This window comes from Equus przewalskii, chromosome 7 (genome assembly GCF_037783145.1).
Source record: "Equus przewalskii isolate Varuska chromosome 7, EquPr2, whole genome shotgun sequence".
In the NCBI taxonomy this organism is placed as follows: Eukaryota; Metazoa; Chordata; class Mammalia; order Perissodactyla; family Equidae; genus Equus; species Equus przewalskii.
In genome coordinates, this window is record NC_091837.1 from 12,290,942 (window position 1) to 12,306,628 (window position 15,687).

General features: G+C 54.2%; 1 protein-coding gene and 1 pseudogene across 2 annotated transcripts; one reads left to right on the forward strand and one right to left on the reverse strand.

The window, feature by feature from the left end:
* Positions 1-1,244: 1,244 nt before the first annotated feature.
* On the reverse strand, positions 1,245-8,705 carry LOC103567862 (mitotic-spindle organizing protein 2B-like). 2 transcript variants are annotated; one of them, XM_070626994.1, is made up of 3 exons: positions 8,450-8,705; positions 8,107-8,255; positions 1,245-1,505 (listed from the first exon to the last, which is right to left on the reverse strand). In XM_070626994.1, exons 1-3 carry the CDS (start codon positions 8,611-8,613, stop codon positions 1,348-1,350), a joined length of 471 nt encoding a protein of 156 aa, XP_070483095.1. In that variant the 5' UTR covers positions 8,614-8,705; the 3' UTR covers positions 1,245-1,347. The 2 variants fall into 2 exon arrangements, with proteins under 2 accessions (XP_070483095.1, XP_070483094.1); XM_070626993.1 differs by lacking the exon at positions 1,245-1,505 and having other exon boundaries at positions 4,813-8,255; positions 8,450-8,686.
* A 488-nt stretch (positions 8,706-9,193) lies between these two features.
* LOC103545189 (cationic amino acid transporter 4-like) overlaps positions 9,194-15,687 on the forward strand; it is a 32,690-nt pseudogene continuing 26,196 nt past the window's right edge.

The window sequence follows — 15,687 nt, forward strand, 5'->3', positions numbered from 1 at the left end:
CACGAGTGCATCTCTATCCACGTGGGGCAGGTGGGGGTCCAGATCGGCAATGCCTGCTGGGAACTGCACTGCCTTGAACATGGAATTCAACCTGATGGTCAGATGCCAAGTGATGAAACCATCGGCGGTGGGGATGACTCGTTCAACACGTTCTTCAGCGAGACTGGGGCTGGCAAGCACATTCCCAGAGCCGTGTTTGTGGACCACCGTGGTCGGTAGGTTCTTGGGCACTCCGGCAGCTGTCCTGGGAGGGTAGGACAGCCTAGCTAAAGCCCCACATGAGCTCCTTTGAATCCCTCTGCAAAAAGGAGGGAGGTACAAGTGTATGCCCATAGCCACATTAGGGGAGAAACTGGAGGGTTAGTGCTTGAAGTGTCTGTGGAACTCAGGCTTCTAATTAGGAAAACCTATTGTAGGGTCGGCCAGCAGGAAAATGGGCTGGTGATAGATCCACTCGTGGCCACCTCTGCCCTGTTCAGCTGGTTGTGTAGACCCTGTCTGCAGGGTGCCCGGGCTCTGGTCCCTCCTTATGCTGTGCGCTCCCTCAGGCTGGTGCACGAGTCTTGACCTGCATCTTAGACACACTGCTGCCCTGCTGGAGTGGGCGGAGCGCCACCTACATCTGTAAGGAGCCACTGCTTACGTGACATGACCTGGGGTGAAATAGTCAATATTTCCAATCCAAGCTTTCAAAGCACAAAGATTTACTAAATTCTAGGAAAACTGAGTTAGGTTTTTCAATTGAATTTGCCATTTTTCAGGCTTCTCCATTAGTGGGACATGTGGACTAAAGTATAAAAGCTTAGAGCTGGAGTTTTAAAATCTGAGGTCCGTGCAAGTAGGGGGTGTCCACCAAATCCTAAAACTGTCAGTCAAATGTGTAAGGTCAGGACATTTTTGTGGGAAAAGGGTTTTCTTTGGATTTTCCACGGCATTTATGCCCCTCAGAAGGTTAGAAGCCATAGGTTATGACATAGTTCATCTTTGTCCTCACATCCACGGTCTCAGTAAAAGCATCGTACTTTTCACTTTAAGCAAAATGTGTTGATGTCTATTTATAAGAGACCTGGTAATATGGATATTTTCTCTCAGACCCAAACCTGAGGTCCTGGAGGGGGAAGCCACTGGTTTAAGTCACTTGGTTAGTGCAGCTGTAGCATAACCAGGACCAGCGACAAAACTGATTCTACATCTTTGTGCCTTACCATATTCAACAGGTGATAGAGAACGTCTTGAACAGACTCTCAGCTTTTCCGAAAGGTTTATTACCAGCTGGAGGAAACCACACAGAGACTCTGTGAGGGGGCTGGGGAGCCCACAGTAGGGCGGCAGGAGTCTCTGCCCATCTCAGGTGCTGCCCCTAGTGGGGCTCTTCCCCGGTGCGCCCCCCTTGGGCAGCCTGGTAGCACTGGGCTGGCGGGGCATCCTGTGGCTGGACCCTTCCCGGCTGCCGCGTTCTGCCAGTGCTGGGCCTCCACCGAGAGCACTGCTGCCTTTGTTTCTCCCTGAGCAGACGGAGAACACCACGGTCAGGAACCAGGGCAAGCTCCACAGTCGCAGCACACCTACTGTTTGTGTTCTCTGAGCGACGTTTACGTTGAGTGCGTTTCTGTCATGGTCCTTTCAGCCAGGGACCCTATGTCAGCCCTGAGTCCTGAGTCCTCCAAGAGGAGTCCTCGGCAGAGTGCAGGAGGCCCTCCTAGGACAGGGGCAATGTCAGGAGTGATGGGGAAAGTTCTAGTGGTCAATTTCGGGGAAGGGAAGCTCAGCCTGTTGACTCGTGCCCTGGAAAGCCTACCCAGCTGGCCGTGACTGCCAGTGGCCCTGCCCCCAGGCACTCTCCCCTCTAGACAGCCTGTGGCCTGCATCTGAACCTATCAGGAAACACAGCAGTCATCGAGCACAGAAGTCAGGCTCTTAGATTTGATCTGGAAAGCTCTTTCTTACATTTCGTGCCCTCCCTCAGTATTCTGCAAACATTCAGTGGTCAAGCTTCCTGTTCCCAGAGTCGTTCCTGGCTCCTGCCGAGGCTCGACCTCCAGAGCCTGCCCTGAGCACTAGGTCGTCACGCTCAGAGAGAGGTTCCACAGACGGAGCCCGTGGGTCCAGACCCTCCTTGATTTATCCCTTGCTGACTTTATTCTCTGTGAAGACAGCTGGGAAGATCTCCAGCCACGCCGGGACCAGAGCTGGATTAAAGGAGTAGCTGCCCTGGGCTCAGGGGGTTGACAGCATCAGCGAGACTGAGCGGACTCCATGAGGACAAACGTGCCCGGGAATAGGCTCGCCTGCTGGGTCCCAGTCCCTCCCCATTGGGCCTGCCCCAGCCAGGATTCTCCTCTGCTCCGGCCTGGCAGGGTCTGCCCTGCAGGCTCTGATCAGGGTACGGGTACCCCGCGTGACCCCAGCCTCCATCCCGGTTCTCAGTCCAAGAGCCTGCAATGGGGTATTGTGAGTTCTTGGAGGAAAGACTCAAGGAAGGGTCTCAGGGGCCTGTTAGGTCACTTCACTGTCACCGTTTGTCACCTTGAGCAAGCGGAGGCGTCTGCATTTGAGACTCTGCAGAACCTGGCGCCTCCAGAAGGAAATCAAATTCACTTTCATGCCAATACTGACAACTGAATTCTCCCCAGGATGCCCGCAGGGATAGGACAGACCTTCTTAAGAGAATTTCTGGAAAGTTCTTCCTCAGTGAGCAGGGGTCTTTACTGCCCGGTGGGTGGGGAGGGTTACAGTGGTGCCATGCTTGGAACTCTGAGGGTTTTGGTTTTCCCCGTGGGCTTCACACTCAAGTGCTCGCATACACTTGATGTGACAAAGGTGTGATAACAGGTTACCCAGGACCAAGGGGGAGCAGACAGGAGCGTGTGTCGTGGGTGAAGCTGGGCCAAGGTGACTCACAAAAGACAGAGAGAACCATCACCCCCATTTCCTTTGGTGCAAATGCCAATATTCTGGTCCCATTGCAAGGACCCCGTCGTCTCCTACAAGAGCGTGGGCCCCACCACTCTGCAGTGTCTCCCAACATGTTAGTGCCCTCCTGAGGCCACAGCCCCGCCCCAGGCCTGGCCAGGCAGAATTAGGGCTTCTGTGGCCTCTGGCCTAACCCTGGGTGCTGAGGTGCCCACGAACTCTCCACGAGGGGCCTTTCCTGAGGACTCGGGAGTACCGCCAGGCACAGCTGACCCCCACCCAGTGGCGGGTCCCAGGCGTGGGCCTGACTGTGAAGCCAACTTGTCTTCAGCCTGCCACACATGAGAGCTTCCTCACCCCTCAGTATAATGACGAGGCTGTTCTAGAAACTCAAGGATGAGAGGAAAGTAGAGATGAGCAAACAACGTTCATCTTTAAATCTGACAAGGCCCATCAACCCTGGACATGAGAAACCAATGTAACTTTGAGAAGGCACTGAGAACCCATCTAGCAACGAAAGCAGGCCATCACCCAGCTCTGTGCGGTTTTGGGGGCCCTTCAGGAATCACGTGTTCCTGGGATTAGCGGGGGCGGGGGGACCCACTCAGGCCTCTTCATTTCCTGCACGAGGATGGGAGGTGGAGAATGGTCTGCAGGGCCTGGCAATGCAAAGACCTGCTTTGTCAAGCCCAGCTCAGCCACACACTCCCAGGGGGACCCAGCAAGGGACATCTTGGAGCTGATCACACCTGCCCCAGCTCCCCCTGAAAGGGTTATTAGGGTCAGAGGGAATGGAGGGTGGGGCTGAGCCAAAGGTGACTGCAGGCTCGGGTGGGGAACAGTGGGGACATGCCTGGTTCCCGAGGGGCCCTCTTAGGGGTCAAAGACAGACGGTGATCACTGAATGTAAAAACCACTCCAGCTTATCGTCCTCAACGTCAGTGCTCCTCCCATCCCTAAGGCCAGCTTGAGACCACTCTGTGTTTTGTGATGCTCTAGTGAAGCAAAACCCTAAAATACACCAGCCTGTCAGCCATCCGTGACTCAGGGACCCTTGAAGCTGAGGAGCCGGCCAGAGCCGGTGGACCCACTCTGCCATTTCTCTTTGGCGTGGCCCCCGTCATCCCCACTCACCAGCCCCTGCAAGCTCTGCCAGCAGAGCTGCTTGACAAGGAGGGTTTATAAAAAGCCCAGCGGAGCTGCTGCTCCCATCCCTTCCCGCTGGTCCCCAAAGTGCTCTTTCTCCTTCTAGGTGGGAGCGCCCCCTCGTGGGGAAATGGGCCAGAGGGGCCGCAGAGGCAAATATTAGTGACTGACTGAGGGTGTACTGAATGCATGTTGTGTGAGAGGAAAAGGACAGGGGGCAGGGAGGATAAGGGAGAAAAGAGGAAAGGACAGAACACATGACTGTCCCGCTGCAGAAGCGCTCTGCAGCTGGGCAAGGGAGCACAGCGGCCACCCCAAGATCTTCAAGGCCGGGTGACAGGGTGGGGACCACGGCAAGTGGGTGGCCAGGGCGGTCCGTCATCTGCCTGCAGAGCCCACCGGAAGGTCTGCACCCACCACCCAGAACTGCTGCCCTCTCTGGCTGGGCACACAGTAGGGGCTTAATCAGTGCTTCCAGAACACATTACAGACATAATGACAGACCGACGTGCACCAAGGACATGCACACGTGCACTTTAACCCTGAACTGAGCCTCCACTTCTTGGGACGGTGTTCTCCTATGTAGACGTGCTCAGTGACCCCCTCCCTGCACGTACACACAGCCCTGATTTGGTGTTTTGGGGAGAAGTGTTATCGTGAATGTTCTGGAGCAACGCTGTCAATGGAAATGAGATGCAAGCCACATGTGTAATTTTAAATTTTCTGGTAGCCAAAGTAAAAAGAAACAGGAAATTAATTTAAATAATATGTTTTAATTAGCCTCAAATATCCAATATATTATCATTTCAACATGGGATCAGTATAAGAATTACCCGTAAGGTGTGACATCCCTTCTGTGAGCCCATCCCTCGGCATCCGGGCACGTGGTGGGCACCCACACACCCAGCGCGTCTCACTGCACCAGCCCCGTGGCCTGTGGCTCCCGCATCAGACAGCATAGCTCTGTGTGAGCTCACGGCTTCCGCGCCCAAGCTCATCTCACACGTCCTGGAGGGAGATCTTTTTAAAACATATAGTTTCCCTAAACTTCAACAGGGAACACTCAACTGAACGTAATTTTTCCTCAGTGACCTCACATCTTCCCCAGGACAAGCATTCCCCCTCTGTGCTTTCAGGGTCTCCTGTTTCCCCCTTTTCTGCAGGAAAAGGCAGAAATGAGCAAGCTTGTCAGTGGCAGTCCCCACAGGCCACCTCGATGGCCGGGGGTCAGGAACCCAATCAGAGTCAAGCCCCTGAGTGGGGCTTTAGCCCTTGCCCTGGAGCAACTCCACACCCCAATTCTCTGGGAAACCTAAGGCCAGTGAGGGCCACAGCCCAAACCCCCTCATCCTCCTAGGCTGCCACAGTCCCCACAACTGGCTCACTCTGACAACTGTTATTTTCTCCACCCTAGATCCTGCCATTAATAAGGTGGCCGAAAGGTCTCTGTGCACAGATGCTGTGAACATGGAGTCTCAGAAATGTGTCTTGTCTGGTGGCCTCTACCTCTCGGCCACAGTGCATTGCTGGCATGGCCCCTCATCGGCCCCACTCCCCTCCACCTCCTCCCCATCAAACCCTTCCCCAGGCTGCCCTAACCCCCACCAGGCATCTCCCAAGGGCCTCCGTGTCCTGGTATCCTGGCTGCTGGCCGCCCAGCCCAGCAGGGCCCAAGGCCTGAGCACTTGAGGAGAAAACGACTCTGTGGAGGCCAGGGCTCCACTCCTGTCCCCATGCTCGGGGCTTCCTCCCCACCTCCCTCAGAGCCCCCTCTGACCCTCCCGACCCCTCTATGCCAGTGCTCCCAGTGCCATACCCATGGCCCACCTCCTGACCCTCCGCTCTCTCCCTCTTCCCACACCCCCAGCTCAGGCCAGGCTCCCACCAATGGGCTGCATCCACGCTCTGTATCTGCCTTCCCACCTGCCCTTCCCGCTCAGTGCCCTCCCACCACCCCACCTGCAGGGCTGCAGGGCTGCAGGGCAAGGAGACTGCAGCTGGCCCAGAGGGCCCCCACCCCCCTCGGCCTGCTTAACCCTTACTGCTCCAGCAAGGCCTGCTGCACTGGCCTCCTTCTGTCTCTATTACTGTCGGTTTGTCTAGCCATCTGCCTCTCTGGACCAAGAACATGTCCATCTTGCAGTCCCACTGTGCCCCCACCACTGACAGCCAGCCTGGCACCCAGTCCTGAGAAGTGAGCCCCAACATCCCTCGAGGCAGGAGGGCTCTGTTCCCGGTTTCTCCCTCCCCCTGGAAACTCAGCCATCGATTCCTCAGCCCAGCCTCTAGTCCACACACCCCTCCCCTGACCTGTCCCTCGGCCCTTCCCCACTCCTCCCTGGCCCGAGCTCCAGGTGGCACCTGGAACTTGGAGGCTGGTGATGGGGGGAGGGGCGTGAAGGAGGGCAAAGCCAGAGCACCTGTGGGATCTCAGGCCCTCCCTCACACACCCCTGGAAACACCTGGAAGGTACCCCAGCTCAGGAACCAGGCAGAGAAGAGTCACAGTGCATCCTCCAGGCTGCCCACCCAGGTGGCTGACAGCATCTCAGAGGCCAAGGTGTTTCTCACGCCCAGGGCTTTGCTCTCCAGAGCACACCATGCTGTCCCTTTCCTGCCCCTCGGTCTGCTGTCCTCCTCTGGGGTGGGGGAACCTCTACAGAGCCAAGTCTTATGCAGTAGAGTTAGCCTCTGCGGGTGGGGGTGTTGGTCCCATTCTAGAAGGACTGTGGGTTGTCTCTAATAAAGTGAGCCATGAAATCCTGTCCTTGGTCTCTAAGCTGATGGCAGGGATGGCCCGCAGGGTCCTGCCCTTGCAGCTCGAAGCTGCTCTGGCTTTCTGCGGGGCTACGGCAGTTTCCATGGAAATGAGAGCACAACCCTCAGAGATAAACTAATAAATGCAACCTGTAAAAGGAGAGAATGGGCAGCAAGAGAACCGGAGGGACCCAGGGGCCCGGGAGAGAGAGGCGAGTGTGGGGCAGCGGGGCCGTGGAGCAGAACCGCAGAGGCCGCAGGTGGTGGGACCCAGGAAAAGGAGGGCCTTGCAGGGGGGCTACAGTTCTTGGCAGAGAGAGAGGAGGCCTCTGGAGGTCAGAGAGAGACACAGAGAGAGCAGACAGAGCGTGGGTCAGTGGGGAGGCCTGTACTCGAGTGCCCAGGGCCTCATGGGACAGGGGACGCAGGAACCCAAGGGCCCTGGCACTCCCAATCACATGGGCCCGGCCTGCCCTCCACCTGAACGTCAGCCCTTCTCGGGGTGTCTGTGAGAGCCCCGTGCTTCTGGCCAAGGAGCCAGCCCAGGAGGTCCGGCTGCATGTCAGAGGGTTTCTGACACCCTCTGGGAGCAGAAGGGACACAGGGAGGATGCAGGTGGAACTCCATGGTGACACCTGGTCACCAGCACCTGTTCACCATGCCCCAGTCTTCACTCTGGAGAATGATGAGGTCCCTCACACTTGAGCCCAGCGCTCTGCCACTCCGGCCTCTGCACCCGAGTGTCTAGGGCAGTCAGGGGCTGCCAGGCTGACTCCTGACCTGCATCTGAGAAGGGAAACTCAGCTGGCCAGACTCCTCAGCAAGGCCTGGGCCAAGCGGGGTCCAGGTGAGGGGGTAGGAGGAAGGCTTCTGCCTGCCCGGCTCTCTGAGCACTTCCCTGGAGTCTGTACAAACATGAGAACAGGAACGAAAGCAGTCTCGTTCCCATGTTGTGGGATGAAGGCAGGAGCCCAGAGGTGAGAAGAGGCTGGGGCAGCAAAAGCTCCAGATGAGGCCTAGCCCACTGGGCCTCCCTGGGGCACCCGCTCTGCGGCCACCCGATCTGCAGGTGCTCTTTCAAGGGCGGCAGCCAAGCCGAACCTGGAGACCGGAGCCCCAGGGGCGAGCCCATGGCTGGCCCAGAGGGTCCTGGGAGAAGACCAGCAGAAAGGCCTGGCCACTGAGGGCCAAGCCGACGCTGGGCTGGGCGCTGCCGCCCCGCTATCCGCCCCATCCCCGCCACCTCGCCTCCGGGACCACAGGAGCAGGGAGCACCGGGCCCACCTCTGACCTCTCGTCTCAGGTGCGCTGGATGTGGGGAGTGACACGGCCGCGGGGGCCTGGGACTCGCTCGGCAGCCTCTGCCCGGCGCACGTGGACTTGAGCATCTGGAAGACGGCGAGGGGCACCACGTTCAGCTTCAGCAGGTCCAGCAGGATCCTGGAGAGACAGACGCGCTGCGCAAGGAGCCTCCTCGCCCGGGCCAGGCTGCTCGGCCAGAGCGGGCAGGCGTGGCCGCCTCCCTCAAGACCCCGACTCTACCCTGGGCCTCAAGGGGTCCGACAAGGGCGGTGGGGGGGAGAGCAGGAGGGTTGGGGGTCGCACAGCGCGCAGCCCGGCCCGCGCCCGCTAACTTGAACACATCGGGGTCCATGGCGCCGCCCGCCGCCTGCGCCACCTCGTACAGCTCCATCTCCTCGGCGCTCAGCACCTTCTTCCGCCGCAGTGCGAGCTTCTGCAGGGCCGCCTCCAGCCCCGGTGACGCCCCCGGCCCCGGTCCGGCGCCCGGAGCAGCCATCTGCGCGGCCGCGATGAAGTGCGCTCCCCGCCAGGCCCCTGTGCCCGTCCCCTGTCCCCAGCCCTAGCCCGGTCCCCTAGCCCCGCCACACGGGCGCGCACACAGCGACCTCTAGCGGCCCCTCCTACGGTTCCTTTTCCCAGCAGCCCGAACCCGGAGGGCAGGCCCGGCGCCGTCTCCCCTCGGTCCCTCGGTCCGCAGACGTGTACGCGCGCTAGGGGAAAACGTGGCCGACCGCTGAGACCCGCTCCTTGGCGATCACGGCTTCCCTGCTGGGCTGCCGGCTGCAGTTGTCCTGAGGTAGCAGCACCCAGCGCAGTGCCTGGCATCCAGTGGGCGCTCAATAAATGCCCGTGGGAGGAAGGGCAGTCAACACACTCTGTGTAATTGCTCTGCGGCGGTTCCCCACGAGAGGGCGCGCCTCGACGGCCCAAATCAGGAAGGCGCAGTCCTTTCTGCGGATACAGCGCGTGCGCCCGGGTCTAAGGGGCGCAACTGCCCCCACTGCGCACGCGTAGTCAGAGGAGGCATCCAGACACCCGGCCGGCCTTCGCTGTGCGCATGCGCCTTTTGAGGGCGTGGACCGCGGAGGCCGCGGCGCGTTTCCTGTCGGGCCACGGGGCGAGACGCCTGGCGCACTTTGTTGCCGAAGTTTCTGCGCCCAGAACTCGAACGGCGGACTCCACCCTTGAGGCAAGCGACGCTGCGGACCCCACAGGTGAGTGGCGGGACCGCCCCGCATCCTGGCGGCCTCTGGAACCTCCGCCGGCGCCGTCTCGGCTCCCCGCGCGCCCGGGCTGGAACGGCGGGGAGCCAGGCCGGCCGCGCCCTCCTGCCGCCTCCGCGCCCCGCGGCGGGGCTCGGTTACCGCGCGGCGAGCGGCCGGAGGGCGGGAGCTCCGAGGGAGAGCGGAGCCTCGGGTCAGCCGGCGGTGGGGGCCCGCCCGAGCCCTCCTCCCGTGTGGCTCGAGTTCCTGAGCCCGCAGTTTCCCCGTTCTTGTAGAAGGGGACCCCGAGAAGCCCCACTGGGATGCTCGGTGAGCCCGAGCGGGAGCGCGCTCGGCCCTCGGAGCGGCCGGGGAGGCCTGGCGCGGTCCTGGCCTGTACATGTTCGCGTGTTTAAATGTGTGTGTAAATGTGATGGTTACAGTACAGGTCAGCCTCTGTGTAGGGCGGTGCTCAGAGGTGGGATCAGTAACAACGTTTTTTAAGGAGTGTAGGAGACACGCCCCAGAGACACTAGCAGGGCTGTGTCTTGCTGGAAACTCCGCGGTGATTTTAAGCAAGTCTTGGCCGCGCTGTGCATAGGGGTCGTTTACAGTCAGCTTTCAGGCCAGTGTAGAAGAGAGAACAAATCGAAAAAAAATCAGGCACATATTCACTTTGCAGCTGTTGCTGGTATTCTGGCTCCAGTCAAAACAGAAATCTAAGTGCTGGGCAGGACTCAGACACACCACTGGCGCGATTAACCTGAAAAATAAAGAAGGAAAATGAGAGGCAGAGGAGTTTATTTTGGGCTCAAAGAATTGCAATTCAGGGAGCAGAGATTCAGGTAGAAACCCAAATACTGTCCCGCTAGGGAGTACAAGTCAGGGGCTTTGAAAGGCACAGAGGGAGGTTTGCATTACAAAGAAGGTTCATTGGGGGTTCGCAGCAGAAAGCTAATCTTGGCTAAAAATAATTGATAAGGCTAGCCAGAGGAAGGCCAACGTCTGACTCTGGGATGAGCTGCAGGTTTCTTCCAGCGTTACTGACTTCAAAGGTTCCTGTTCTACCCCACGAGGACGTGCATAAGACCCACTTCCTTCATGGCTTCCCAGCTCCATTTAGAGCCCTTAGACATAAGTGACTGGTTGGTTCTGTTTCGCATTTCCCTGCCTCAATCAGGAAATGAACAAGGGGCCAGCTTGGAGGAAGCACTGGTCCCCCGACTTCTTCCTCTGTTCCTCCGTTGACCAGGTTCTTCTCTGGCGCTCAGCCTTTCCTGCCCCTGGAATTCTTGGAAACAGTTTGGTGCTTTATTTTGATGATAACTTTATTCCCATAACGTAATACTCACCAACTGAAAATGTGCACTTGAGTGAGTTTTAGTACATCCACAGAATTGTGCAGCCGTGACTGGGATCTAATTTCACAACGTTTTCCTCACCGCGAAAGGAAAGTCTGTATCCATTAGCAGTCGCTTCCCATTCCCCCTCGCCCATCCCCTGGCCGCCACTGATCTCTCTGTCTCTATGGATTTGCCTCTTGTGGAGATTTCATATCAATGAAATCAGACAGTATGTTGTCTTTTGTAACTGGCTCCTTTCCCTTAATAGAGTGTTCTCAAGATCTATCAATGTTTTATCACCGTTTTATTCATTCTTATGGAGCAATAATATTCCATTGTGTGGATAGTTCACATTTTATTTCTCCATCAGGAGTGGGACGGACGTTTGGATTGCTTCTGCTTTTGGGGCTGCTAGGAGTCATGCTGCTAGGAAAATCGACGTGTAAGTTTTTGTGTGGACGCATGTTATCATGTGTTGGGTACATACCTAGGGACGGAATGGCTGGATCATACAGTAACTTCATGTTTAGCATTTTCCGGAACTGCCCAACGGTTTTCCAAAACAGCTGCACTGTTTTACATTCCCACCAGCAGTCTATGAGAGATCCAGTCACTCCACGTCATCTTCAGTGCTGGTTCTTATCTGACTTTTTGACAGTAGCCATCCTTGGGGAGGGTGCTTTGCACCGTGGTTTTGAATTCCATTTCCCGAATGACTGATGTCAAGAATCTTTTTCGCTGTGCTTGTTGGATGTTTGTATATCTTCTTTGGAGAAGTGTCTATTCAATCCTTTGTCCTTTTTTAAATTGGGCTACTTATCTTCTTCTTGTTGAGTTGTAAGAGTTCTTCCTAAATTGTGGATACAATCCCCTTATCAGATGTATGGTTTGCAAATATTTTCTTCCATTCTGTGGCATGACCTTCTTGATGGTATCCTTTCAAGCTCACAAGTTTTTAATTCTGATGAAGTCCAATTTATTTATATTTTTCTTAGGTTGAGTAAGGGGGGGGACAGTTATATGATGATGGATGGAAACTACACTTGTGGTGGTGAGCATGCTATAGTGTATACAGATGTCGAATTCTCATGTGCACGTGAAATCTATACAACGTTATAAACCAGTGTTACCTCAGTAAAAATAAAAACTAAAGAAAAGCAAGCATTGGCTAACCCACAGTCATGAAGATTTACTCCTATATTTTCTTCTAAGAGTTTGTTGGGAGTTTCGGTAAACTACTCCATAGCATTGCTGCCTTGGCATCCATTTTGTGTGGCCAGGTGGCCTGCGGGGGCCTTGAAATGACACTAGCCTCTCTTGAGAGTACACCCCCTAGATGACGACCAGCAGAGTTGTTACCAGTTTCTCTCTGGTGGGACTTGAACCCATGATCCAGTGCCAATTCTGTTACCCATTTAGCCTCTCTCCACTGTCCCACAATCAGAGGGGACCCAAGGAAGAGTCCATGGGTGGGACTGGAACCCACAACCCCCAGCTCTTCCTTGGAGGGGTCTTTCCTGTTCGGTTGGTAGAGTTGAAACAAAACTGAAGCTGAGCATTCTATAGCACAAGCTTTATTCAATGGCCGAAGAATAGAAAAATGGGAACAATTTCACAAATCAGCTTTTTAGCTCTAGGGGGATTAAGCAGCTGTTATAAGGGGTCAAGATCGTGAAGGGGAGGGAATATTCGTAGGAATATGGGGGGAACAGGGCAGGATTTTCTGGGAATGCGGTGCCACCCCTTTTCATCCCTTATTTGGTCTAGAATTTCTTGTCATAGCTGTGGGTAGGTGTATTATGTAGCATGATAATGCATTACACTGAGTGTATGACGAGCTGTAGGTTCTGTGTCAGGTCAAGTCAGACTATCATGTTGCCTTCAGCTGGTTTTAACTGTTTTTGACCATGTGTCAAATCCATCTTCTCCTTCCTCTCTGTGGTTTCCTGTAAGCTAAAGATAATGTGTTAGGCTTGCTTTGAGTAGCATTGTGCTTAATTTCCTATGGGGTTGGTGGGCCAGGTAACAGAGCCACAAGTAAATGTAAGTTCCTCATATGGTTCCTACAACTTCCCTTGTGAGAAGCATTCTCCCCTCCCTGCACTCTCTAGCTTTCCCTTGTTTGCCCCTTAGATGAGACCCCTGGGAAGCTCACCAAAACCTCATGTGGTTTGCATTGTCCAATCCAGATTTAGCCTGGAAGACACTCTGCCTGCAGAACCCAATAAAGGTGTCTGCCCCAGGTCCCACCCTGCTCCCTGCCTGCTCTCTGCCTGCGCCTCGTGCTGTGGCCCCTCTAGGTCCTCCAGGACCTGGGAGTAACACACTTCTCTATTTCACTTCCTCTGTGGTCTTTTGTTGAAGCAGAGGTTCACCATCCAGTACCCCCAGGGCTCTGCCTGACAAATGTTAATTTGATAAGTCACCATACGTATTACAGGCATAGCTCATTTTGTTGTGCTCTGCAGATGTTGCCTTTTTTACAAATTGAAGGTGCAGGGGAAGAGGGAGAAAAACCCCCTTTTCCCCTTCTGATTCTTAAGGCTGGTCAGAGAATTAAAGATGACGCAAGACAAGTTAGCAGAAGAAAATAAAAGTTTAATATGTGCACACGGGAAAGTCACATAAGCATGAAGAATTCCAAAGACAGTCAGGGGAAATGAAGTATGTCTGTCTTTCTGGACTGAGAAGAGGAAGATAGAGGTCTGAGACTTCAAAGTGAGAGAGGCAATTTATAGAAAGATGAAAAGATTTCGTATTCGGTAAACAAATGTTTGCGTTGTCCTATCTATAGCCAGTGGGATGCAAAGGAGCTCTTTTGAGAAAATGGCCCTTGCTAGATGCCTTCTTGCCTACCACACCTAGAGTTATCTATGGTAAGAGCTTCTTCCTGGGACACAGCGTTCTACTTAATTCTTTTAGGCAGTTTGGGGGAAGGTCACATATTCTTCCAGAATCTTCTTAGCCTTGATTGTCTTCAGCTCTAAATGATCCGCATCCCAGGGTGGCACATCTTGGGGTGGCCTGCCCTGAACCCCATCAGTTCCTTTCTCTGAAACGTCCCGGGAAATTTCACATGTTAAAAGCTGAGCTGGTGACTCTGGAGAGAGAAAGTGAGTTAGTAGCCAAGTAGTATGAAATCTGAAAAGGGAGAAAAGAACATAGACTGGAATGAGGGTGAACAAGCAGAAAAGGGGTTGGATCCCGTCTCCTCACACCACATTAAACCAGTTCCTGATCCTGGGAATGAGTCAGTCCACTAAAATGGGTGAGCTTCATTCATCTGATGGGAAATGTGAATCTTCTCTTTTAATAGATAGAAGTTAGATACTATTTGCCCTGTTCCATTCACATAAAAGCAGCATTTTTCACTGATGATTGCACAAGCTTCTCCTTGCTGGGCAGTCAGAGTGTCCACAACAGGTGGATTTTGGAGGACCACAGAGGCTGGGCTGCTAATCTCTGACTGGAGTATTTTCAAAGTTTGCATGGTAGTGTTGAATGTAGTGTTCCATTACCATGGAGAGATTTAAGATTGCCTTTGCACCTGGTAATCTCCAAAGCTGGGAATAAGACTATGGATGCTGAAAACAACTTGGAGTTAGGATTTTCAAGTGGATTCTCTATGACTTCTGAACTGGCACGTTGATGTGGCCAATCTTAGGAACAAAGGAACCCAAGTTTGCAATTTGTCCAGCATTTAGGGTGGAGTATCTGGTGACAGAAGGGGCCAGATATCCAAGTCCACATTGTCCTGAACAATTAGCTGGGAACCCGTTATATACTTGGTTGCCACATGAAACAAAAAGACCAATGTGGTTTACAGACAAGGTTAGAACTGAACCAGTAGTCCCCAGGGTCTGGAGTATTCCATCACCTTTGCTACTGTTACTGTTATTGCCTGAACATCTCCATTTTCCATGTGCTCCTGTCAATCAGAGAGCAGAAAAGATTGCAGAACAGCTGGTACAGGAGGCCTGCAGTTTGATTTTGGCAGCTGTAAAGCCTGGTCCTGTCACCTGACCATGTGAGTCCAGAGTTTGGATCCACCCACATATAGTTTGTGGTATGGGCAGCTTAATCATGTGTGCAGCTGTAATACCCCAGGTCATACAATGGTGGTTTGTAAACCATCCAGAACATTTGGTGATTTGGCAAATGTTTGTGCCAAAGGGAGTAGTGTTAGAGTCACTTCCACTTTCCTTGAGAGGTTTGAAGATGCCACCTTGTGGGATGAAACCACAGAGTTTGATTGCAATACTGTCCTGGTGTGCCACCAAGGAAAGGTCCAGTGTGAGGGTTACTTTCAATTCAAAGGGAAAAAGTTTTACCTGTTGTTTTCATCTGGGCAAGGGACAGTCCTGGAGTTTCTCTAGAGGCTTTCTGGGCCCACGTGACTCACCAGGAGAGGCAGAGTGGTGTTGTCCTTGTCGTGGACACCATACCCTATTGTTCATCCATCTCCCGTACTTAGTCCACCAGGTGTTCACATCAGCAGGAACAGAGACTAGTTCAGGTTCTTTGAACTCTCTAGCCGTTGACATAACCAACATTCAGATTGGATAGTTAGTGTGGCCAGGGTTTGGTAAACTGGCATAAGGGGGTGTTGGTCTGTGCTGGTCCTGTTGAGAAAGAGAGGGTTAGCAAGAGCAAGACACATACTGGAAAAGAGCTGATAGTGGAAAATGAGAGAGGGAAGTAGGACAGATAGAAACCAACACTCTCGAGTCTGCTTCCTAATAAGTGATTAAAAGGAATATGTATGCTGGTTAAGAGAAAGGGTGGTTGTTGGTGGCGGTAGTGGTGGTGTGTGTGTGTGTGTGTAGGGAGTTTTAAAAGCCAGAGGGGAAAATAGGTGAAAGTGAGGTTTCTTGATCCATGATCCTGCAGAAACTGGCTACTCCATGAGGCTGGCTGCTTCTGGAGCCTGGGAGTTGGCCCTGGAAATCCTTATTTAAGGTCACCTATGGGGACTGTCTCTGAGTTTTCTTAGAGCGATGTTCTGCATCTATTTTCACGTGGCTT